Source organism: Somniosus microcephalus, chromosome 6 (genome assembly GCF_052327205.1).
Source record: "Somniosus microcephalus isolate GS21.2 chromosome 6, FLI_Smic_1.0, whole genome shotgun sequence".
Taxonomy (NCBI): domain Eukaryota; kingdom Metazoa; phylum Chordata; class Chondrichthyes; order Squaliformes; family Somniosidae; genus Somniosus; species Somniosus microcephalus.
In genome coordinates this window covers 31,603,223-31,630,343 of record NC_140992.1, presented here as the reverse complement: position 1 = coordinate 31,630,343, position 27,121 = coordinate 31,603,223, and the positions used below count along the sequence as shown (strand labels likewise).

The 27,121-nt window shown below is 42.6% G+C and overlaps 1 protein-coding gene across 9 annotated transcripts in view; it reads left to right on the top strand.

Moving 5' to 3' along the window:
* The window catches only part of agfg1a (ArfGAP with FG repeats 1a), a 100,560-nt gene that overhangs the window by 11,074 nt on the left and 62,365 nt on the right, over positions 1-27,121 (top strand). For 2 of the 9 annotated variants that reach the window (XM_085989945.1, XM_085989941.1), the window contains exons 1-3: positions 3,853-4,110; positions 8,894-8,987; positions 16,614-16,729. In XM_085989945.1, coding sequence (XP_085846071.1) covers positions 3,950-4,110; positions 8,894-8,987; positions 16,614-16,729 — 371 coding nt within the window. In that variant the 5' untranslated portion in view covers positions 3,853-3,949. Of the gene's footprint in view, positions 1-3,851; positions 4,111-8,893; positions 8,988-16,613; positions 16,730-27,121 lie in introns of those variants that run through there. The other 7 variants (XM_085989944.1, XM_085989943.1, XM_085989942.1 and 4 more) reach the window with 6 other exon arrangements.

Below are 27,121 nucleotides of genomic sequence, written 5' to 3'. Positions count from 1 at the left end.
AAGAATACACTTGCATTGGAGGCAGTTCAGAGAAAGTTCACTAGGTTGATTCCTGAGTTGAAGGGGTTGTCTTATGAGGAAAGGTTGAGCAGGTTGGGCCTATACTCATTGGAGTTTAGAAGAATGAGAGGTGATCTTATTGAAACATATAAGATTCTGAGGAGGCTTGACAGGGTAGATGCTGAGAGGATGGGGGAATCTAGAACTAAGGGGCATAGTTTCAGAATAAGAGGTCACCCATTTAAAACGGAGGTGAGGAGGAATTTCTTCTCTCTCAGGGCCGTGAATCTTTGGAATTCTCTACCCCAGAGAGCTGTGGAGATTGAGTCATTGAATGTATTCAAGGCGGAGATAGACAGAATTTTGAAAAACAGGGGAGTCAAGGGTTATGGGGAGTGGGCAGGAAAGTGGAGTTGAGGCCAAGATCAGATCAGCCATGATCTTATTGAATGGCAGAGCAGGCTCGAGGGGCCGAATGGCCTACTCTGCTCCTATTTCTTATGTTCTTATGTTCATCTCAGCACCTCTTGAATTATTTCAGTGTTCTGGTCTCCACTACCCTACCTAGGACCATTCCCGTGTTAGTATTTACTCTGTATCTGGATCCTGTGAATCGTGGTGGACTAGATTGCCAACTCTAGCAAATAATAAAAAGCTACATTGCCAGTGCTGGGCAAGTAGTGGCCGAGTTAATTAGCATCTATTCATGTTGCACATGTTCATTATCCAAAGCTCAGTCAACAAGCAGGGTACAGTGCAGACATCAGCTTTCCCAGGAAGTCCGTGTGAATGTGTCAGTCTAGACTACCAGGAGCTAGCTGACTGTGACCATAGAATCAAATTATACAGCACAGTAGGAAACCATTCAGCCCATTGGGCCTATGCTGACTCTCTGAAAGAGCTATTCACTTAGACCCTTTCTCTGCCCTTTCCCCATACCCTTTAAAGTTTTTCTCTTTCAGACATTTATCCACTTTGCTTTTGAAAGCGATTATGTATGCTTCGACCACTGTTCTTGGTAGGGTATTCCAGGTACTAACAACTATCTGCTTAAAAATAAATTCTCCTAACCACTCCTTTATCCTTTTGGCAATTACCTTAAATTTATGCTCTCAAGTTACTGAACCACTAACCAGTGGAAATAGTTTTTCTCTATTTACCTTATTAAAACCCCTCATAAACACTTCTATCAGACTTCCTTTTAACATAGAAGATAGGAGCAGGAGTAGGCCATTCGGCCCCTCGAGCCTGCTCCGCCATTCAATGAGATCATGGCTGAGCATCCAAACTCAGTACCCTGCCCCTGCCTTCTCCCCATATCCCTTGATTCCTTTAGCCTTAAGAAATATATCTAACTCCTTTTTGAATATATTTAATGAATTGGCCTCTACTGCCTTCTGTGGTAGAGAATTCCACAGGTTCACCACTCTCTGGGTGAAGAAATTCCTCCTCATCTCTGTCCTAAATGGCTTACCCCTTATCTTTAGACTGTGGCCCCTGGTTCTAGACTCCCCCACCATCGGGAACATCCTTCCTGCATCTAGTCTGTCTAGTCCTGTTAGAATTTTATAAGTTTCAATGAGATCCCCTCTCATTCTTCTAAACTCCAGCGAGTATAAGCCCAATCGACCCAATCTCTCCTCATATGTCATTCCTGCCATCCCAGGTATCAGTCTGGTGAATCTCTGCTGCACTTCCTCCATGGCAAGAACATCCTTCCTCAGATAAGGCGACCAAAACTGCACACAATACTCAAGGTGTGGTCTCACCAAGGCCCTGTAGAACTGCAGCAAGACATCCTTGTTCTTGTACTCAAACCCTCTCGCTACGAAGGCCAACATACCATTTGCCTTCTTAACCGCCTGCTGCACCTGCATGCTTACCTTCAGCAACTGGTGCACAAGGACACCCAGGTCTCGTTGCACTTCCCCTTCCTCAATTCTAATGAAAAGAACCCAATTTTTTCCTCATAACAAAAGCTTTTCATCCCTAGTATCATCTTAATGAATTTGCATTGCCTTGACATCTTTCCTATAGTAAGGTGCCCAAAGTTTAAAAAAATGAGCAGTATGACCCCGAAAATAAGGTTGCGAGCTTGCATGCCCATTCCACGTTGAAAATTTACCTTTGGGTAGGACCTTTTAGATGTCCAGCATGCGCGCCTGAAATCGGTGGACGCCTATTTTAGTATACAAGTTAGGGTCCTGCCCTTGTTTAAGCATCCAAATGCCACTTTAATCATCTCTGGCATCCTATTTGTCAATTCTAAAACAGTCACTGAAATCATGGGTGGGAATAGCCAGGAGGGTGCCACTTCTAGCAAAATTTAAAGGTATCATCAGATGCTCTCGGGTAAATCACTGGTCAATTTATTTTGACTGCTAGTGCGCTGCGATTGCTTTTTTGGAAATTATGTAAAAATGGAGAACTGAGAATAATCATTTCAGAAAGTAATTAAATGGGTCTACAGAGGATTTGGATTCAATGCTAGTGGTGCAGTTTGTTTTTTCAAAAATATATTTTATTCATAAAAATTTGTAATGGTACATTGCACAATTCAGTGCAATACAGCATAAATACATTACATAGTAATCTAGGGCACTTCATCTAGTTACATTGCAAATTTTGTATTTTTACATTTAAATAGTTTCTGATACATACAGCTCGAGGTTTTTTTTTACACTTTTTAAAATTTATTCATGGGATGTTGGCATCACTGGCAAGACCCTCCCTAATTGCCCTTGAGAAGTTGGTGGTGAGTGTCTTGCTAGGCCATTTCAGAGGGCAGTTAAGAGTCAACCACACTTGCTGTGGGTCTGGAGTCACATACAGGCCAGACCAGGTAAGGACGGCAGATTTCCTTCCCTAAAGAACATTGGTGAACCAGATGGGGTTTTACGGCAATCCGATAGATTCATGGTCATGGTCACTGTTTCTGATACTAGCTTTTTAATTCCAGATTTATTTAATTAACTAAATTTAAATTCCCCAGCTGCCGTGGCGGGATTTGAACGCATAGTCTCTGGATCATTAGTCCAAGCGTCTGGTTTAACTAGTCCAGTAACATAACCACTAATACAATAGCAAAATATTGCGGATGCTGGAAAGCTGAAATAACAGCAGAAAATGCTGGAAACACTCAGCAGGTCAGGCAGCATCTGTGGAGAGAGAAACAGAGTCAACGTTTCGGGTCGAGTTTCACCACCAACTTCTCAAGGGCAATGAGGGAGGGGCAATAAATGTTGGTCTTGCCAGTAATGCCAACATCCCATGAACAAATTTTAAAAAGTGTAAAAAAAAATCTCGAGCTGTATCAGAAACTGTTTAAATGTAAAAATACCAAATTTGCAATGTAACTAGATGAAGCACCCTAGATTGCTATGTAATGTATTTATGCTGTATTGCACTGAATTGTGCAATGTACCATTGTAAGAACTGGAAAAGGTTAGGGAGGAGAGATTTTTAAGGAGGGGAGGAAAGAATAGAGGGAACCTAGTAAACCTTCTCTGAACTGCCTCCAATGCAAGTATATCCTTCCTTAAATAAGGAGACCAAAACTGTACGCAGTACTCCAGGTGTGGTCTCACCAATGCCCCTGTACAATTGTAGCAAGACTTCCCTACTTTTATACTCCATCCCCCTTGCAATAAAGGCTGTGACAGGCTGGAAGGCAGGAGAGATAACCACTGTGCCCATGTTCCAGCCCCTCAGTGTACCATGGCAGGAGGGTCATGGCCATGGAGTAGGTGCAGTTCTCCCTGACCCACACACAGCTCCTGAATGGGTCTCCATGACTTGCGGGTCCGCCTTTAACCCCTCCCCCCAGTCTGAGTGTGCCGGAAGTGGTGTGTGGTTTTCCGGTTGGGAGTGTGCCCGCCTCTAGTCCCTCCCCGCTCTTCGCTGTGCTGCGGTAACCCCTCTCTGGCTGGCTGCTCGATTCACCGTTTCCATGGCGGCCAAGCGCAAGCAGGAGGAGAAGCACCTGAAGCTGCTGCGGGACATGACCACGCTCCTGCACAACAGGAAATGCTTCGACTGCGACCAGAGAGGCCCGACCTACGTGAACATGACCATCGGCTCCTTCGTCTGCACGTCCTGCAGCGGCATCCTGTGAGTATGCGTGCCCGGGGCGGCCAGGTCTCGGTCCCCAGCAGGGCGAGGGGGAGCATCGCAGAGAGCAGCGGGAGCGAGACCGTCCCAGAGAGAATCGGTGGAGACTCACAAAGGCCGGCCCATAAGACGGGGGGACGAGACAGAGCATGGCAGAAAGGAGAGATAGTCCCAAAGACAGAGGGAAAAAAACCATCCTACAAAGACCTGGGGGCGGGTGGGAGGGAGAGAGAAAAGCTATTCTGCAGATGCTGAGGAAGCAGTGTAAAAGAGAGAGACTCGCAGGACAATGTGGCGAGGAGCTCATGGTGGGCAAGAGAGGAGGTACACAAAGGTAAGTCATTCCGCAGAGACGAGGGGTAAACCACCTCGCGGAGAATAGGGAGCGAGAGAAGGCATCCTACAGACAAAGGGAGAGAGATCAAGTCAAGCGCAGAGAGAAATTTCACGAGAGACCCCAAAGATGTTGAGAGAGAGACACTGTCAGAACTAGAGCAAGAAACCCTTGACACGAAGAAGAGAGGCACAAATACAGCAGTGACTAAAGGAGAGAAAGGGCGAGCGACCAGTGCAGATAAGGAGGGGGGAAACATCGCCTCGAGAACTGGAAATGCTCAGTCTGCACTGCCAGTGGGGACACTTGACCACCGGCAGAACATAAAAGTAATGTGAATGTGGGCAGCCTATGATTTTCCGACCGTTAACAGGAAATGCACAGCACAGTCAGCATATGCAAAAGAAAAACGGATTAATGTTTCATGTGGGCTCCTTAGGAACTGGTAGGAGAGCCCCTTTATCGTTGACCGAAAGAAAGGGAATAAGAATAAACTGGGAAAGAATTTGCATTTATTTAGTGCCTTTCACAGGTTGTCACAATGTGTTTCACAGCCAATGAATTACTTTTGAAGTGCAGTCTCTGCTGTAGGTAGTAGTAGTCATGAATACAGACACAGACAGTATTGGGTTGCATCTGCTGTAGTTACGTTAGAAAGTGTATCAGTTGGGGTTGCCAAAAGTGTGGCTGATGGAAGAGTGAATGAAGCTGTTGCAGAGGCAAAGTTCCTGCCAGAGAACAGAGGGAGAAAGGGAAGGTGTGCATGTTGTTGAGATCATGTTGTAGATAGTGGAAATGATAATCTGCTGGATTGGAGTTTAAGAGGATAGAGAAGGGATGGGAGCAGAGACACAGATCATGGGGTGAATGTGACCAAGGGTCACCTTGACCACAGATTAGGAGAATGCTCAGCCGAGGAAAAAATACATTTAAAAACTTCTGGTCCAGAAAATGGATTCTGTTAAAGGTACAATACAGAGAGAGAAAAATGAGAGCGAGGCATTGGGTCTTTACAGGAAGAAGATTTGTATAAAGCAATCTGAGTAATTATGGGAGGCTGTAGACTTGTGAAAATTATGATTTCTGTGGGAAGTCTATGGCCAGAGTTAGAGACCAGACCTGTCTTATTTTGCGTTGCAATTTCAGTGGCTGCACTCTTCCCCCAATAGCAATGTCTTCATTTATAGTGAAGCAGTTTCAAATAAGAACATAAGAAGTAGGAGCAGGAATAGGCCATACGGCCCCTCGGGCCTGCTCCGCCATTCAATAGGATCATGGCTGATCCGAACCTAGACTCACGTCCACTTCCCTGCCCTCTCCCCGTAACCCCTAATTCCCTTATCAGCTAGGAAACTGTCTATCTCCGTTTTAAATTTATTAATGTCGCAGCTTCCACAGCTCTCTGAGGTAGCAAATTCCATAGATTTACTACCCTCTGAGTGAAGAAGTTTCTCCTCATCTCAGTTTTGAAACAGCAGCCCCTTATTCTAAGATTATGCCCCCTAGTTCTAGTCTCACCCATCAGTGGAAACATCCTCCCTGCATCCACTCGATCAAGCCCCCTCAAAATCTTTTATGTTTCGATAAGATCGCCTCTCATTCTTCTAAATTCCAATGAGTAGAGGCCCAACCTACTCAACCCTTCCTCATAAGTCAACCCCCTCATCTCTGGAATCAACCGAGTGAACCTTCTCTGAACTGCCTCGAGAGCAAGTATATCTTTCCTTAAATATGGAAACCAAAATTGTACGCAGTATTCCAGGTGTGGCCTCACCAGTACTCTGTATAACTGAAGCAAGACTTCCCTGCTTTTATACTCCATCCCCCTTGCAATAAAAGCCAAGATTCCATTGGCCTTCCTGATCACCTGCTGTACCTGCATACTAACCTTCTGTGTTTCATGCACCAGGACCCCCAGATCCCTTTGTACTGTAGCACTTTGCAGTTTCTTTCCATTCAGATAATAACTTGCTCTTTGATTTTTTTCTGCCAAAGTGCATAACCTCACACTTTCCAACATTATATTCCATCTGCAAAATTTCTGCCCACTCACTTAGCCTGTCTATGTCCTTTTGCAGGTTTTTTATGTCCTCCTCACTCACTGCTTTCCCTCCCATCTTTGTATCGTCGGCAAACTTGGATACGTTGCACTTGGTCCCCTCCTCCAAATCGTTAATATAGATTGTAAAGAGTTGGGGTCCCAGCACTGACCCCTGCGGAACACCACTAGTTACTGATTGCCAACCCGAGAATGAACCATTTATCCCCACTCTGTTTTCTGTTAGATAGCCAATCTTCCACCCATGCCAGTATATTACCCCCAATCCTGTGATTTTTTATCTTGTGCAGTAATCTTTTGTGTGGCACCTTGTCAAATGCCTTTTGGAAGTCCAAATACACCACATCCACTGGTTCCCCTTTATCCACCCTGTTTGTTACGAATCTGACCAAGAAAATGTAATTAAAAAAAAAACTCTTTCTGTATGCTGACTGCTTTAATGTGAGTGCACTGGTGGATAATTTGCCTGGTGTAATATCTAGGGAAGGTGTCTGGGATCATTGTGTATGGTTGACTTTTATTGTTTAAGCCAGTCCCTTCAGAAACCAAAAAGCATTCCTCTTTGGAGGAACACTAGAATAAAAGTGAACTGACTAAAACAGGACTTCTAGTTTTATGAGTTGTCTGGAACTGTCTAGAAATAGTTTATATTCAATTGTCAAATGTGGGGCAGCAGTAAAAAAATAAAATGGCCTCAATGTATATAAAGACTTACAAAATAGGCTTATAATTAACTCTCCAAAAAAAGCGACAACCATTCAGATGAGAACAAATTCTGTTGATGATATAAATCCATTTCCAACAATGTTAAGTACCCAGAAGCTCTTGTTCTTGGCACCATATTGATGAGCTTTGTAGAATGACAGTGTAACACTTGCTGGGAATAAGCACCGAGTGAGGACAGGTCAGCTGTACATTGTGGGCGATGTGCCCCAGTGGAGTCAGGACAGGCCGACTCTATGCTGTGAACATTGTGTCCTGGTAGAGTCTGAGGACAGGCTAGCTCTACACTCTACAAAATGTCTTAGTGAAGGGAGCGGACAGGCCAGCCTTGCAATGTGCCCCATGTACGTTGTGTCCCTGTGGGCAAGCTGACTATACTGTTTATGACATAGGAACAAGAGTAGGCCATTCAGTGCCATGGCTGATCTGTATCCTAACTCTATCCATCTGCCTGGACTCCATAATCCCTTTATACCCTTGGCAAGCAAAAATCTATCAGTCTCAGATTTAAAATTATTAATTGAGCTCGCATCCACTGCTTTTCATGGGAGAGAGTTCCACACTTCCACCACCCTTTGCATGAAGAAGTGTTTCCTAACTTCTCTCCTGAATGGCCTGGCTCTGATTTTAATGTTATGTCCTGTTGTCCTAGACTCTCCCACTAGCGGAAAAAGTTTCTCTCCGTCTACCCAAACAATTCCTTTCAAAATCCTAAAAAACTTGAATCAAATCAACCCTTCTATATTCCAGGAAATATAAGCCTAGTTTATGTAATCTCTCCTCAATCTAACCCTTGGAACCCTGGATTCTGTGCTGCACTCCTTCCAAGGCCACTATATCCTTTCTAAGGTGCGGTGACCAGAACTGTACATAATACTCCAGATGTGGTCTAGCTAGTGCTTTGTGTAGCTGTAGCAAACTCCACCGCCCCTCTCCTCCACCCACCCAAATTTGTATTCTAGCCTTCAACTTATAAAAGCTAACATTCCATTAGCCTTTTTGATTATTTTTTTTGTACAGGCATCAGTGGAGTCTGAGGATGAGGCGAGCGTTCTAGTGGAGCCTACAGTCTGTGCCTTACACTGTGTGTGATGTGCCTCAGTGGAATGCAATAACAAAACCATGATAATATTGACGCTGAAGGAATCAATTTAGTTAGCTTGCTAGGCCACTTCAACGAGCAGTTAAGAGTCAGCCACATTTGGGTGAGATTGGAGTCACATTTAGGCCAGACCAGATAAGGATGGTAGGTTTCGTCCCTTCAAGGACACTTTTGAACCAGTTGGGTTTTTACGTTAATCCGACCGCTTCATTGTCACTTTCACTGACAGAATGTGACGGGGCAGGATATACAGCAAACGGGGTGTTTCTTTGGAGTCGCAATAAATATTAAATACGCCTGCGTTTTGGCAAAAAGGCACTGCGTCAGAGGGGAGAGTTTTTCCTTCTGTATGGAGCAGATTTGAAATTGTCACCTTGAGCGAAAAGGAGAATCTTTTGACACACTGTTTCCACCACCCGCCCCCGGCCCTTGTAAAACCTAATAAGATGCCTGCAGATGGATGGTGTAGTATATCCATTAACTCACGTTATTTAAAAGTCTCTGGAAGCATAAAGTGCACGACTTGTAATGGCTGAAAATATCAATTTTGTTTTTAAATCTCTAGACGAGGGCTGAATCCCCCACACAGAGTCAAGTCAATCTCCATGACCACCTTCACACAGCAAGAAATTGAGTTTCTACAAAAACATGGTAATGAGGTAAGTGTGATTGAGAACTTGTTTGAATTTATTTATTTTGTTTAATGAGGTGACACAAGATAATGTTGATTTATGGGCATGATTTCGATGTCTTTCACCTCTGACTTCAGTTTTGATTCTCTTGGGATGAAACTGTATGGAAACAAGAATCTTATTTTGGTAACCTGCAGAAATGTCTAGGCTCTTGCCTGAAGATTGCTTTGAGCTCTTCAGGTTTATTGGTAAAGGATGGTGTCTGAGCTCAGTCCATTTGTGCTGACTACCCCAGATCTTGGAATATTAACCCTGACAATGCTGGCAGATCTAGCAAAAATCTAGGCTCGCTCTAGGTTGACCATTTTCAAAAAGCTTCCAGCTCACATACTGCCCCTCGCCAAAGTGCCAACTAGTCACGTGAGCCTTGGCAGTGAGTGTAGTCAAACGATTCACGTTTAGGGGCGCATCACAGCTGAGCACAATCCTCTCCTCATCTGATGCTCCCTCACACATTCGTCAAGCCAAGTAGTGATCAGGAGTGAGAACTCTGGCAATTCTATGCCCAGAGGGCCAAATGTGCCCATACTACTGATTGAACTTGGAACCCTCCTGGAATGTATGACTCGCCTATTTGCTAAGTAAACTCATTGAACCAGCTCTCCTCTAGCCTTTCGGGGAAAAGAATATTGTTTAAATACTCCGCTTACCGTTCTGGGCTTCCTAAATCGCACTGTCCACATTGGAGTTGGAAGCCAAATCCAGAATTGGTACTGATCAGCTGAAAGCAGGCTCCCAATAGGAATTTTCAACTTCCAGTTGAAGTCTATGAAATTTCACTTGGGGGTTGCAACCACTGGAGTTTTCTTGCACCAAAGTGAGACTTGCTGATGCTTGATTTAGGAGTAGGATTGTGCTCTGCAAAGATATATCGTCAAAACTAGGGCAGAAATGAAAGCTATTGCAAAACAGAAAGGGACCCAGATGTGCGTTACTTTAAAATGTTCTTTCTCTTCCTTTGGTAATATTGTTCATAGTAATGTTTTTTCCTTTCTCCTCCCTCATATATGAATGCTAGGATCTTAGTTTGGCCCTCCATTGAGATGATACACTCACTGCTGTTTGGGAGCCAATATCTTTAAAACCTTGGCATGTTCAATGTGTATTAGGAATGGCTGAAAATCGGAGGGGGGTCAAATACGAATTCTAAAATTTCACTTGTTTCCTTAATGGAAATTCACACTAACTCCCACCGGAAGAATGGGAGTTTGAATTTCCTGGTTCTTTTGTAGCTGACATCCGAGCCCTTGCTTTCTTTGAATCGTTGGGATTGCTGTACATTGCTACGAGTGACATTTTAAGAGTTGCCAACTTTGAAAAATAAACCAGAGAGATTGCTGGGTGCAGTGTTACAGCTCTGACCTTATCCCTTGCCTGCAAATTTTGATTCAGATATAGGGCTTAAAAGATGCTATTTACATGTTTTGAGACTGATTGTTAGTAGTAAATTGGTAAATTTCAGATCATCATGGTTATATATTTCAGGTAGAAAACACAAAGCTGTGTCTCCAAGCAAAATACTAGTGCCGTGGTTACAGCTAGCTAGTCGAACAGCTCAAAACTCAGTGAAGCTTCAAATAACTATTTTAATAATGTTCCTATACAGCAATTGTTCTCCGTCTACCTAAATGTCTTCTACTCCCTCCCTTTCAGCCCCCGCCCCCCGACAGATTTGATCTTAACCTTTTGCCTGTGACATTACCACAGAGTGCCAGGGCGTCAAAACTTTTCTTTGTGGCCTGTACTGTGGAGTCTTGGACCCACATCTCAAGTTTAAATTCACGTTCCCATCAACTTGTGTGCATCTCAAGTTGCTGATACTTGGAGTTCTGATTTAGGATTTGTCCAGCAGTGAGGCAACAGCACTTGGAACAGCAGGTCAGACAGCAACTGTGGAGAGAGAAACAGAGTTAACATTTCAGGTCTGTGACCTTTCATTAGAATTGGAAAACGTTAGAGATGTAACAGGTTTTAAGCAAGGGCAGGGCAAGGGGGGAGGGGGAGGAAAGAACACAAGGGAAGGTCTGTGACAGGATGGAAGGCAGGAGAGATTAAGAGACAAAAGGGATGATGATGCAAGGCAAAAGGAGATGGTAATGGGACAAGTTAAGAAACAAAAGACCTACATCTAGATCGATCTTTTTACAAAAGTAAAATATTGCAGATGCTGGAAATCTGAAATAAAAATGTTGTTTCTGTACTTGTCCCATTACCATCTCCTTTTGCCTTGCACCATCAGCCCTTTTGTCATTTAATCACTCCTGCCTATTATAGACCTTCCCTTTTGTTCTTACCTCCCTCCCCCTTTCCCTGCCCCAGCACTTGCTTAAAACTTGTTACATCTCTAACTTTTTCCAGTTCTGATGAAAGGTCACGGACCTGAAACGTTATCGCTTTCTCCACCGATGCTGCCTGATCTGCTGAGCATTTTCTGCTTTTATTTCAGACTTCCAGCATCTGCAGTGTTTTGCTTTAGTACTAGGAACAGCCCACCCACAAAATTCAAAAAGGGCAAAGCAGCAAATAAATAATGTAAACGCAAATAGAACTTAGATGCCTGGCCTTTGGTGGGGGGTGAGGGAGGTGCAGTTTGTTAAATTGTGGCATACATCATGTTCCACAGCCTTTTACTGCTAATTCCTGGAGTACACTGTACAGTATTTCATCATTTTGTATCACTCCCTTGTGGAGCACTTCATAGCTTGTGACCTTGTACCACTCAGCTTCAGCCCGAGAGTGCCTTGTGTATTACATCTAGTACCATTTGCCTTTGAATATCCTGTAAGTGAGCCACACTATAGATCTTATTGAGTACTGTATTCTACACTTTTGCACAAACCCACATCGGAGCACACAGTATCCTCTGCTCTACTGCCATTGTTTTCTGTATCCATGCCTTGGTAGCAGAATCCAAAGTCATTTTTACATTATTAGTTCCTAGTCATATAGTATTCATTCATACTACTTTTTTGAATCCTGTTTAATTGATGATCTTGTTAAAGTTACATTCTCCATTTTAGGGAAGTGCTTGAAATAGGTTTTGTTTAGGTAGTGAAATATTGGCCCAGAAATTTGTCTCTCCCCGGGTGAGTGCGCACGGGGTACTCGCCTGTAGGCCGAATGGAATTGCCAGTTTCCTGCATGCGCGGAAAACCGGCACTTCCGATCCTCTGAACGCAGGGGAGGCTGCGCGTGCGCTTTGAACTTCGTTTTTTTTTTACAGGTTTTCCCGGGAGGGTAAGCCTGCAGGATTTACACATTTAAAAAGCAGGCGTAAGGCCTGCTTTTTGCAAGGTAAGTGGTCAATTAATTAAAATTAAAACTTTTTTCCACAGGTTTATTATTTTTAAATACTTTAAAGCAAGGTAAGTTTATTTTTAGCCCCGTTATAATATAAAATTATTTTTTTCAAAAATTTAAATTGTTTAAAATAGTTATTTAATGTAATTTATAGTTTATTTAAAAAGTGTGATTTATTTGAAGGTTTACTGCTATTTTGGGCCCGTAGTATTTATAAGTTTTGACAGGTCTACCTGTCAATCTTATCAATGGGCTTTTCCCTCCTCCGATTGGCTGCCCATGGCTCACGTGATCCCAGGGGACGCATCGCACTAACTACGCCCCTGGGACACGCAAGCACAGCGCGCCGGCAGCTGGGCCAGGCCCCGGAGCGGAATTCTACGCAGGCCCAGAGCTCAACTGCCGGCGCGCAAGGTAAGTGCAGGTCGGGGGCTTGCACCCACGGGAAGCCCCCGACCCGAATTTCTGGGCCGATAATGAAGAGTAGTGAGGAGAATGAGGCAGAGGTTTTGTGTAAAAAAAAAAAAAAAACCTCCAGAATGAATGCTGTAGAAACTACAGAAAATGTTAGTATGTGACAACAAATGATTCAGGTCTCTGCAGATCAAACTTGGCAAGAATTGAAGATCACAGATTAAAAATGGATCTGCTCTGAGCATGAAAACTGTTTTCTGTCAGCAAAGTTATAAATAACTTGAATCATGAATGTATAGCTACAATTTTCTGAATATCCTTTTTATCTGATACTGTCTCTTCTTTCTTCACAATCAATATCTCCTTTTTGAGGAGCATATATCAGCCAGGAGGGAGCTGAGATCCCCAAAGTCCATTTTAACTGTTTGCTCACTTTAGAAATATATCCACTTCTTTTTTGAATCATCGACTCAAATCTGCATTCACTGCATTATTTTGTTTTCTTCTGGTTCAACACAAGTTTTTTCCACATCAGCCAATAATTTACATTAAAAGAACTTTACTTAAGCCTCCCTCTACTTAAATGACTGAAACCTTATGGAACTTATCCACCACACCCCGTTGTCGTTGGACCATTTTCTCAATTGGATGCTGAATCTGTATCCTTCTACCTCTCACAACTGCACCTGCTTTCAGAACTGTCAAAATTCTGTTCTATGCCAAATGTTTTATAATGGTTTACAGTATGAGGAGTTCTTGGAAGAGAAGCTACACATCAAGCAGAATACAGGAAACTTTGTGATATCCGGCACCGACGGGACCGAGCTGTTGCCGTCCCATCAAAACTGCCGGACAAACCAGCGCTAATGTTGAAACATACGGAGATTTTGAGCTCCGTATCTGGCAACAAACCCTGTTGCAACAGCTTCTAAACAGTCGGCCGTACCTTGCAAGCGTCTCTGTAGCTTAGCAACAGCTTCAGCGAGACCTTGCAGAGCCTGACTGGTGGAAAAAAAAGCAACGAAAAGAAAAAAAACCCTAACGAAACGGCTCCTGATTTTTGCTGGTGGCTCGAGCATTCCGGACAGTTAACCTCCGGAGAAACCAGTTTCCTGTAAAAGACTTGTAAATGCATTATTTAAAACCATTATAGCTTTTATGTAACCAGACTCACTGAACATTGTTTAATGGCAAAAGGTGACCGTTTTCATGCTAGAATCCAGCCCTATTGCTAGTGGAAAAAATGTTTAATCATTTCTGGAGGGGGATAAAAAAGTAAAATAACATTGTTAATCTGTCAACATGTCTCATTATCAATCTACTTTCCTGAAAAAAAGATTCTTCCATTTGAATTTGTCTCTGATTTTTCTCTCTCAACTCATCATCTGAAAAATTCATGGTCGTTGTCTTTTGAGTGTGATTGATAAAAACAGATAATGCTGGAAATAAACATCTCCAAGCTTGGCTCTGTGATAGTGCTCTTGCCTCTGAGTCAAAAGGTTGTGAGTTCAAGCCCCACGCTAGAACTTGAGCATCAGCTTGAGGCTGCTACCAGTGCAGCACTCAGGTGCTGCATTTTGTATGAAGCGTTCAATCTGTTCAGCTGGATGTAAGATTCATAGCACTATTGAAAGAAAAGTGGGGAGTTCTACATGTCCAGGTCACCGTATATCCCTCAACTAACACCACCGAAAAAAACCGGATTAATTGTCCATTTATCTCAATCCTCTTGCTGAGTGCAAATTGGCTCTTGCATTTGTCTACATGATGATAATTGCTACACTTCAAAAGTACTTCATTGGCTGTGAAGCTCTTGGGACATCCGGAGGACATGAAAGATGCTATATAAATGCAAGTTTGTTTGTTCTTTAACATTTCAGGCGTGCACCCTTCATCAGAACTGACGTTGTTTTATGTGTCTGCTTCTGTCTATAATAAGTTGAGCCTACAAACTAAAGGGTTGGAGATGTAATTCTGTATATTTAATTGATGAGTTGCATACAGTTTGTAATTAATGCGGCGGAAGATCAACGGAGCTCAACTTTTGGCTACATCACTCCCTTTACATTAAGAAGGCTGACGGGGACCCAGAATAACACCGCCACTAAACCTAGAAAGAGGTCTGCATCTCTAACAATTTCTCAACTTTCAGGCATGCTCAAAAAACTTCTACTGTGAACCAATCCCATTGGAACTATGCGTTCACTCCCCAGTAAGTTCTTGCAAACGCATCTCTAATGTGTATGCCTCTAGATCAAAAGATGACATAGAAAGCCTTGGGAAGTTTAAACTAGGTCACCAGTTAACTGAGGAGGAATTGAAAGAAGTGTGAAAAGAGGCTCTCGCGACTACCATCTGCAACAGAATGCTGGAGGGTCAGTTCAAGGTAATGCATTGAACTTCCCACAACCAACATCTGATCCACAAATTCCACCCTTCCGGGAGTTGGGGGGGGGGGGGGTGCGAATGTTGAAAGTTCTGTGACTAAAATGATACATTGCTGCACACGTTCTGGTCCATTTCCCCTGGTTAGTTCTGGACTGCAATCCAAAGTGCCGTAGAGACTATGACGGGCTTTTCAATCCCTGCAGAACAAGCTGGGTCTACTCACTGCGGAGCAAATATCCCCTGGAAAACAGACAGTATAGACTGCCCCATAGTATTCCTCTAACCACACACTGAATTCATAAAGTGTACGTACTTGTTGAGGAAATTGGAAAAACCACACAGATTAGTACAGATGGCACAGCTAACTAGAAAGATGATGTATTTCCCTCTGCCTCCCCACTGTGGTGGAATATAGCTCCCTCCTCAGCTTTTGCCAGTCAGAAAGAGGGATATATGGACCCTGCATGGAACGCCGGAAATAAAAAACAATGTGGAACTTATTCCTGGATGCCCGTATGAACCAAGCACCTTCCAGATGCAGCTGGACAATTGCCCAAGAAAGGCAGACAAAAGCCACAAAATAACAGCCCCCTCCTCGTGTGTCACCAAGGCCAGTGCCCCAACCTTACAAGGCCCATTGCCATATTTGTAAAACCCTTGATCCAACCCAGCAAAATCCCAGGAACACCCTCCAAATTGTCCTGATCTTCCCCCTCACATAGAGCACTACTCCAATTACATGCACGAAGTACAGACGACCCGAATGTATTACTTAAGAACTACATGCCTAATTCTACAATACCTTCATAAGTGTATGTATGTACTTTTTTTCTTGACGAAAATAGATTAAAAAATTTTTTTTTTACCTAACTATCAAAACATCTGCGTAGCTTTACCCGACTGCAGTATATATAACCAGTTAAATTTGTTGACTCATTCAGATGTTCTTCAATTACGTGTCATTAGAACATTAAATCTAATGCGTATGTTGTTCATGCACTCTACCTTCAATTAAAAAAAAAAATCAATTGCACTATATCCGAGAGTACACAGCAGAACCCTTGTAGATTTTTCAATCAGTGTAAAGCTCTAATGCCCATTTGGTACCCCATCCTGAGCTGGATGGAGGGCTACTCCTCCCTTATTTTTCTGGAGTGTTGTTGCTTGCTTTTGGGATCTACCTAGTTGTGTACAAAATCTGTCTGTCTCTCTCTCTCTCCTCTATCCATCTTATAATTATATATTCTGATGTTTGTGAGGTGCAGTTTATATGGCCAATAAGTCACAGAGTTACATTTTTTTTTAAAAGCACCATGAATGAATGTATGCATAATCTGCACTGTTAGATGTGAAGCACACTGACAGTACGAAGCTACATTAGCATCCTCGCCATACATCTGCCTAAAATTGCTAAAAAACAAATATAAATGTAAATCCTTAAAACTGGTACATTTCTAACGATGCTGTTTTTCTGCATTTTTTTAAATTCAGGTGTGTAAACAGATTTGGCTGGGATTGTACGATGAAAGATCATCAGTTTATCCGGATTTCAGAGATCCTCAGAAAGTCAAAGATTTCCTGCAGGAAAAATACGAGAAGAAAAGATGGTAAATGTTAAATCTTTGCTTGTTCATGTGGACTGTGGTTAAACAGTGAGGTGTGCCAGTCAGTGTCCTGTGAGTGTTCATTCAAAGCAATTGTACAAATTCAGCTCATCTGCTGTCGGGCCTTGGCTCAAAAATCTATAAATAGAACATGGCAGGATTGTGCACGTTAATGCCAATACCACGAGGCAGTGAGCTTTGTGTTAATAATGCTGGCAAGTGCAACATGTAAGGTCAAGTACCACGATGGGAGGAAGCAAGTGAAGAGGGAGAGGCACATGGAGGATATTTTTACATGGGAGGTGAAGCACCTCATAAGGCATGACGCAAGGAAACTGGAAATTCGTAGGGAGATGTTTTGGGGAAGAGGGGAGTGTGAAGACATACAATGAGGTTGCACATTATGAAGTGTGATGTAGGAACATAAGTGCATAGGGAGTGGTGAAATGTGTAGTGAAGTGCGCTACGTGGAAGGGGAAGAAAGACATGGCTCATGGAGGAGGAAAGAGAGCTAACAGGCATCACTTCTGATGCCATGCTGTTGACTAGTGAACGAAGTAGTAACCTAGTTGTAGGCATGCTGTGAATTAAGGTTATTCTATTCAGAGAGAATTCCATGAGGGTCCCCAAATAATGGAAGCATTATTCATGGAGTGTCAACTTTCCAATATTAATAGTCTGGTAGGAAATAATCTGATATCTGGTCAGTGTGATATGCAATGCTGGTTCACTTAGGATTCCTACGGCTATTATGACTGGAACATAAATATTATATTTTTTAAATTCTTCAGAAGCTCAAAGATTCTAACCCAGAATCCTTTAACTTTAGGACAAGTCCAAAACAGATGACCAAAAGTACCTTGGCTTTCAGCACATCTCCACAGGTACCACTTTGTCATAATCCCACTTTCATTACTGTAATGGGTGTGACGGAGGCACTATTAAGAATCTTAAATTGGAGTAAACAGAAGTGATCATAATTGTTACTAATAAATGCTTTTGTGTAACTTTCTATCTCTCACACATAACCTTGACCTTCTGATCCTTTGCACACTTTCAAAACTGAACGCAAATCTTTGGGATTACATTTAATAAAGAATTGATGTGTTGGGGGAGGGGGAGAAATATGCATCCAGAAGATCTGTTGCAGTTGGATTAGTCAGAATCTTCTTCACTAGATGGGTGGGCTTGCTATTGTCACAGATAATCAACTAACAGGACTGTGACATGTAATTAAAGAGAACCAAAATTATTTCCTGGAACAACCTTGCTGCTATATCTGATAAATTGATGGCATTTGCCCAATACCAGACCTCCAGGGTTAACTGAATTGTCTTCCTCTTCAGTAAATTAAGGATAAAATCCCAAAGGGGTGACCAGAGGGAATATAATATGTTGCAGTAGGGAAGTTGTCAAGGGGCCCATTTGCCCATCATGAATAAAGGGTTATGTTCTTATTCTGGGATTGGATATAGATAAGTGCTACTAAGACTATCAGTATTTCAGTTAGCGTGAGTGTGTTAGGATAGGGTGGGTGAAGCCAGTAAATGAGGGCATATTGTTGGGTGAGAGGGTGTAGTATACAGGAGATGTATCACCATGCAGGATGGATGGAGCCAACAGTTGAGGGGGTGGTGGGGATCTGGCATTTAGGAAAGTGAGAATCTGGAAGCTTTAGTCCTCTTGATGACCTTTCCTGCTGCATAGTGAGAAATGATCACATTTTATTTCAAAATAGTATTTCATCTCACTTTACAAAGGAGGAATCATTGTGAATGTATTGTTAAAATGTCAACTGCAGCAGCACTAATTACAATATCGGAAGAAAAAGGTAAGACTCAGAAATGTAGTCCATCAAGGTACAGGACCTGTTCATACCGTTTTCACCTCTCTCCTATTTTATTGTAAAGCGCACATTCCTCTGCTGCCAGTGAAGTTGGGGCATGTGTTTGTCTTTAAATTATTGAATACTTCAACTGAGGCTTGCATGTATTTACCACCCTAGGTGACAGCTTCTTCCATGAATTAACAACTCTTGAGACTTGGTAAATGATCCTAAATAAATACTGCAGCTTATTCTGTACTCACCATGCTCTCTGAGGGACCCTGAGTAAGTACTCAATATGAGGCACCATTTACTAGACTCTGAGGAACCTCAAATGAAGATTTCCTCCCCCCCCCCCCCCCCCTTAATTTACAGAATTCGGTTTGAAAAAATGTATATATTGATAATGTACCTCTATTTGCACAGATATAGTCTATGGTTGCTGTTTTAGCATGTTAACCACACTAACTTTTCATAGGAAACCTATTAATATAAGGAGCGGAGCTGCATGATGATTTTTTTGCTTTATCACAATTTAGTAGAACAACATGTGGTGTCCATACTTAAGAAAGGACATACTTGCTCTCGAGTCAGTACAAAGAAGGTTCACTCGGTTAATCCTGGGGATGAGGGGATGGACATATGAGGAGAGGTTGAGTAGATTGGGACTCTACTCATTGGAGTTCAGAAGAATGAGAGGCGATCTTATTGAAACATATAAGATTGTGAAGGGGTTGGATCGGGTGGATGCGGGGAGGATGTTCCCGATGATGGGTGAAACTAGAACTAGGGGGCATAGTCTTAGAATAAGGGGCTGCTCTTTCAAAACTGAGATGAGGAGGAACTACTTCACTCAGAGGGTGGTAGGTCCATGGAATATGCTGCCCCAAAAAGCTGTAGAAGCTACATCATTACATAAATTTAAAACAGAAATAGACAGTTTCCTAGAAGTAAAGGGAATTAAGGGTTACGGGGAGCGGGCAGGAATTTGGACATGAGTCTAGGTTCGGATCGGTCATGGCCCTGTGGGTAGCGGAGCGGGCCCAGGGGCCGTGTAGCCTGATCCTGCTCCTATTTCGTGTGTCTAATTCTGTTAGATTCCGGAGATGGTTCTGTGATAGTGGATTGGTGGTTAGGATCAGATCAGCCATGATCTTATTGAATGGCGGAGCAGGCTCGAGGGGCCGATTGGCCTACTCCTGCTCCTAGTTCTTATGTTCTTATGTTCTAACATGAGTGAATAATCCACATTTTATCAGTCTCAATAACAAAACATTAATGTTAAGAGCTTATTTCTGAATGAATTAAGCTAGATGCTATACTGGTGATTTTAGCACCTGCAAACCTTTAATATCTCCAAGAATAAATATAAAACTGATGTTTAAATGTTTGAACGGCAGCGATTAAATAAGCAATGATATCCCATTTCTCCATTACAAGTGTTTAGCAAATGTCACGTTGAAATAATTGAAGTTGTGGTCTGTTAATATTTTGGGTTGTGATGTATTAATTTAATTTCAGGTTGGTGTATTGATATAGTTTAGGATATTATACACTTGCTATATTAATGGATGGGTTTTGGTGTAATAGTTTGGGTTGCGGTGGACTGAAGCTTATCTGTTACATTACTTCATCTGTGAGTTTTTCGTCATCAAATTTTTTGTAGCAAATGTAATTGTAATAAAATGAGATCTTTATAAAAAGTAATTATGGGGATTAGAATAATAGTTTTTACTGTTTCAAAAAACATATCTCCACATGAGGGAACATTAATAGAGAAAAAGGCTGATAACTTCTGTATTGCTCAGAGTCATTATTGTCAATCAAAATAATGGTGGCTGAGGTCATGGTATTCACTATATGTACACTTCTTGATAAGCGTCCTATTCTGATTGAACTCCACAAGGTAACTGTCTTCTCAGCAAACTAGAGAGTGAGGTACGCTGCTGAATCTCTCCCAGCATTGTACCCAACCTTTCCTTCTCCTGTGTTAACAGAGGAGGATTAAGATCTGTTTCATTTCCTTCCCAGAGATGGCACTGAGAAGTGTTTATCACTTATACAAAGATTTGAACATTTTTTTGCCTATTCCAATGCCCCTAGAAGTGTTGCTAGGATTTAATGCACCAGCAATGGGATAACCTCTCCCTTTTACAAGTGATTTTCTTTTGTTTTTGTCTCTTCGAAGTATTAGTTTAGTTCAGAATTTTGCCTCAATAAAAGAGTTCTTATTAAGTACATTATATAGTCAAAGTCACACATGGAACTATGAGCTTTAACAGCGTTGCTGTATACTTCTGAGTCACTCTCCTGCTACTGATGCAGGTTGAGAGTTAGTTAGTTTCGTACTAATGGAAGGCGACCTTACCTAGACCACTCGCTGCGAGTGAAATTGCACTTTACTATGGAGATTGAAGAGTGGTATTGGTAAGCTATGTCTCCATTAACACATCAGTCTCTCTCTAAATGTAATGGGAGAGACAAATAAAGGAAATAAAACAAAGAATACAAAAATAAATACAAATGTAAAAGGTAAACTGAATTTGTACTTGCAGCAATGCCAACTATTCGGTTATTACTATGCTTTCAGTGAAACCTAACAGTTCATTTAAAACACTTTAATTTCCTTCTGTAACAGGGCAGCAGCAAGGAAAGGACATCTCCTAGAAACGTGCTGCTACCGAAGCCAACAATCTCTCCTCAACCCTTCCATCTGTTTCTTATTTCTGCATCTACTGACATTTGAAATAATACCCTCCCCTTCGCCCCACTCAGCAGAATGTCATGCAGAAATCCCAAACACAGCTGTAGCTGATAATTAGTTGTTTGGGGTAAAACTGCAAGTCTGTTAATTGTGTTGCCAATTTGTACAGTAGGCTAGTTGGTCAGTCTTCAGTGCAAAGACTATCTCCATGCAGCTGGAATCTTGACTGGACTGTGATCAGATTAACAATATTGCACATAGGTGCATCCATCAGAGAAATCAGTAGCACCCTGAGTACTAGGAAGTAGTTAACGTGCAAACTAGAGAATAAAATGGACATTCTTTCTCCCGGAGTACTGGAGATGCCAGATCCAAATTATTGTCCTCTATCTGCCAAATCTTTTTACTCTTGAAAGGAACCCATCCAAAATCACTGGTGAATCACCAAGTGAGAGGAGCAAATCTATAACTTTTACAAATAACTATGCTAAATCATAATTGGGAGTCCAAATATTGCCTAGAATTGAGTGATTTGCCATCACGTGCCTCCACTCCAGATCAGTGTTTACTTTTTTTTAAACCGAATCCCTTTCTCTACAGCTCTTGAAGGAATAAGCAGCACCATTTCTCTATTAAATTTAGATAAGATTTTGCCCAAGATGCTTTCCAATTGACTCATTAGAGATTGTCTTCTGACAATACTCGTGAAGCCCATTCACCTAGGGTGTGATCTGGGAACTTCCTGTGGTTGGCTTGTCCTTGGATGCCAAAAATGCTTCTGATTCTTTTGGAGTGAAATACCAGCTCCATATGCTCCAGCACTTTGGTCTAATCCCCCGTGTAATAACGTGGATGCTGTCTAGCACAGTAAGCCCACTACAGTGTTGACCAGTGTGTGAGTATCTTTTAATTCTGCCTGTAGCAGGGTATTCAACAAGATTGCTTTCTGTCACCTTGAAGTTTGCCCTCATTGAAGCCACTAGTGGAGGCAACTGTAGTATCAGGGGCATTGAGAGTAGAGCTGTGGGCAATTGCAAACATAAATTACATTGTATAAGAGTGACTGCCCTTTACATCGGGGCAGCATTAAACTTGGTGTAGCACCAAGGAGCCCTAGTAAAACAGAAATCAACGGGGATCAGGGGGCAAACTCGCCAGTGACTGTCCTATCTGGCACAAAGGAAGGTGGCTGTTGGAGGCCAATCATCAGCCCCAAGACATCACTACATGTGTTCCTCAAGACAGCTTCCCAGGCCCAACTATATTCAGCTGCTTCATCAATGACCTTCCCTCCATCATACGGTTAGAAGTGGAGCTATTCACTGATGATTGCACTGTGTTCAGTTCCATTCACAATTCCTTAGATAATGAAGCATGAGCAAGACCCAGATAACATCAGCTCAAGCCTGGATAAGTGGCAAGTAACATTTGCGCCATACAAGTGCTAGGCAGTGACCATCTCCAGAGAGAGCCTAACCACTTCCCATGACATTCAATGGCATTACCATCACCGAGCACCTCGTCATCAATATCCTAGGGCCTCACCATTGACTAGAAACTTAACCTAGACCAGCATCTAAATGCCGTGACTACTAGAGCAGGCCAGAGACTGGGTTTTCTGCGGCAAGTGGCTCACCTCCTGACTCCTCAAAGCCTCTCCACAACCAACAAGCCACGAGTGAGGAGTGTGATGGAATACTCCCCACTTGGATGCAGCTGCAACAACACTAAAGAAGCTCAACACCATCCATAACAAAGTATTCTGCCCGATTGTCACATTACCCACTAACCTAAACATCCAACCCCTCCACTGTAGCTGCAGTGTGTACTATCTACAGGATGCATCTACAGGCTTTTGCAGCAGCCCCTCCCAAACCCATGTTTGTGACTACCAGGATTGTAGATGGCAAACTAGATGTACTTTGGTCTTTTTTGTCTTGCAATTCCTATGCTCCTAGGGGCAGCAGGTGCATGGGAACACCATCACCTTCAAGTTCTCCTTCCAAGTCTCACACCATCCTGACTTGGACATATATATTTGTTCCTTCATCATCACTGGGTCAAAATCCTGGCCAGTAAAGTGGCTTTAGGTGTTCAATTGAAAATGCAAGGAGTAACCAGGATGAGATATCTAATAAGGTCCCGCCTCCCTATGTGTGGTTTTATTATAAGAGAAAATACCCATAGACCCATGGGGATGGGGGTAAGAGAGGTACAGGTGTGTTTCCAGATTTGATGACTTTTATATCATTAATATAGAATATCTTACCAGATGTAATAATTGAGACCTTCTTAGGTCTCTTATTGTGAGCCAGCGATGCACACTATAATATTATTTATAATAAGGATTTAATGCATATCTGATTCCTTTTTGGCCTCCCATTCATAAGCTACAAGTCATCCAGAATGCTAAGGCCCACCTACTCAACCGCACAAAGGCCTGCATCCCCACCACCCCTGTTTTGACCAAGCTGCACTGGCTTCTATCCCAGAATATCAACTTTAAGTTTTTGTCCTTCCCTTCAAATCCTTCCACAGTCTTGCCTCTCCTTACGTCCATGATCTCCTCCAGCTCTATATCCCTTTGTGCATCCTCCAGTCTCCAACACCATCCTATTGTGCCCCCTTCCCTCTACTCCACCATTGGCAGCTGCTCCTTCAGCCACTTTGCCCTTTTTTCCTGTGCGGATCCTGCTCTCAATATCTGTGCCTTGCTACCTTTCTCCCTGCCTTTAAAAAAGCACTTCCCCAAAGATCATGCTTTTGCCTGCCCCTGATTCTCTTCCTTTTTACTCCACCCCCTGCTCGCTGTTCACTTGGTATACTTCACCCTGTAAACTGCTCTGAGATGTCTTTTTGAAGGTGCTGAGCACCATAGAAATGTAAGTTGTCAATTATTACACTGTATACTTAAACTGCCTTTCTTTTGTTTGTATGTTTCTTTGCATAAGCTTTGTTTTGTTAGCCTGTGGCTCAGTTGGTAGCACCCTTGCCTCCTGAGTCAGAAGGTCGTGGGTTCAAGTCCCACTCGAGACTTGAGCACAAAAATCTAGGCCGACACTCCAGTGCAGTACTGAGGTACTGTTGAAGGTGCCATCTTTCGGATGAGACAATAAACCGAGGCCCCGTCTACTCTCTCAGGTGGACGTAAAAGATCCCATGGTACTATTTCGAAGAAGAGCAGGGGGGCTATCCCCAGTGTCCTGGCCAATATTTATCCCTCAATCAACATCACTAAAACAGATTATCTGGTCATTATCACATTGCTGTTTGTGGGAGCTTGCTGTGTGCAAATTGGCTGCTGCGTTTCCTACATTACAACAGAGACTACACTTCAAAAAGTATTTTATTGGCTGTAAAGCGCTTTGGGACGTCCGGTGATCATGAAAGGCGCTATATAAATGCAAGTTTTTAATATTTTTTTAGTGGCAAAGGAAGAGGGTTGGGTTGGGATGGTGCAGTGGTTGGAACACTGTCATTTCACCTCTGATAAAATTCTGCTTCTTCTATGCCACCTGCAAGGGTCCTAAATGATTTCGCCCAGATACCAGCGTAATCTGGGCAGAATCGAATGAGCATAAGAAATAGGAGCAGGAATAGGCCTCTTGGCCCCTCGAGCCTGCTCCGCCATTCAATAAGATCATGGCTGATCTTGGGCTCAAAGCCACTTCCCAGGCCGCTCCCCATAACCCTTCACTCCCTTATCTTGCAAAAATCTGTCTATCTCCACCTTAAATGTATTTAATGACCCAGCCTCCTCAGCTCTCGGGGGCAGAGAATTCCACAGATTTACGACCCTCAGAAAATAAATTCCTCCTCATCTCAGTTCTAAAAGGGCGACCCTTTATTCTAAAACTGTGCCCCCGCATTCTAGATTTCCCCACGAGGGGAAACATCTCCTCTACATCTACTTTGTCGTGCCCGCTCAGTATCTTATATGTTTCAATAAGATCACCTCTCATTCTTCTAAATTCCAATGAGTATAGGCCCAGCCTGCTCAACCTTTCCTCATAAGCCAACCCCTTTATCTTTGGAATTAACCTAGTGAATCGTCTCTGAACTGCCTCCAATGCAAGTATATCCTTCCTTAAATAAGGAGACTACGATGGTCTGAGGCGCGAGTTGGGTAGGATTGATTGGGGAATGTCACTCAAAGGGTTGACGGTGGATAGGCAATGGCAAACATTCAAAGACCGCATGGATGCACTACAGAATTTGTTCATCCCAGTTTGGCATAAAAATAAAACAAAAAAGGTGACTCAACCGTGGCTAACGAGAGGAAATTAGGGATAGCATAAGATCCAAGGAGAGGACATATAAATTGGCCAGAAAAAGCAGTAAAACTGAGGATTGGGAGCAGTTTAGGATTCAACAAAGGAGGACAAAGGGATTAATTAATAAAGGGAAAATAGAATATGAGAGTAAGCTTGCAGGGAACATAAAAACTGACTCTCAAAGCTTTTATCTATATATATAAAACTCGCTGTCTCGCTCTCTCAAATTCAAATTCAAATTCAAATTCTTTATTGGCATGAAAGTTTACAGGGAACCATATTGCCAAAGCTTACATAACAAAAAGTACAGGTTTCCAACATTCTGTAGGTGTCAAACGTTTTTGACCCTCGTTGGGTACAGACAGTATTAATTTAAACAGTCGTTGACCCTCGTTGGGTGCATTCAGTATTAATTTAAAACAGTCGTTGGGTACATTCGGTATTAATTTAAACATTTTTAGAGTATATATGCTATGGGTGTGCTCGTTAGTCACTCACTGTTCCTCAGGTTGTGACATGTTGTTACATATTGGGCACCAAGATATGGTCTGTCTCCCTCCCCCAGGACTATTCTTAATTTTGACAGGTCATCCAATTCTTTGAAATCTGGGGTTGTAAGGCTGAGCTTGTCAAAATATATGTTTCTTGTCTTGTTGAATTTTTCGCATTTTAGGAGGAAGTGCACCTCTGTCTCAACCTCGCCGGCCAGACAGTGATCACATATTCTATTTTCTTTAGGTTGCCAGGATTTCTTGTATCTTCCTTTTTCAATTGCCAGTTGGTGGTCGCTTAGTCTGTATCTGGTGAGGGTCTGTCTCTGTTTTGTGTCTCTGATGGTCGAGAGATAGTCTGCCAGTTTATATTCTCTTTTTAGGGCCCGGTAGCATTCTAATCTGCTTTGGCTTTTGGTTATTTTGTTCCAATGTTCCAGGTAGGTTTCTTTGCATTGTTTAATGATTTGGTTCACTCTGATTGGTGTTTGGGGGGCAGTGTTGGTCTGGGACTGGTCAGGGTCCGGCTGGGTAGGAGAACTTAGTTTCAGTAACATCTGACTCAGGGGACTCGTTTCTGGGTTCAGCTCTTGGGTCTGGAGGGCTTTAAAATGAAGGGTGTCTGGGGAACTAGATTTGAGGTGATTTAGAAAGTTTAGTGCCCGTTTTTGGATGTTTATTATCAGTGGGTATCTGCCTAGTTCGGCTCTACATGCATTTGTTGGTGTTTTCCTTTGGGTGTGAAGAATGCTTCGGCAAAATTCTGCATGTAGGGCTTCTATTGTGTGTTTTTCCCATTTAGTGTAGCTATGGTGATTGAGTGGGCCCCATACTTCACTACCATACAGCGCAATGGGCAGGATTATACTATCAAATATTTTGAGCCAGATTTTGATTGGAATTTGGATGTTGTAGAATTTTCTTTTTATTGCATATAGGGCTCTTCGGGCTTTTTCTTTTAGTGCATTCACTGCTATGCTGAAGCTCCCTGATGCTGTAATGGTTAGACCAAGGTAAGTGTAGCTCATAGTGTGTCCTATGATGGTATCACTGAGAGTAAACTGGTATTTGTTTTCCTGACATCTGGGCCTTTTTTGAAAA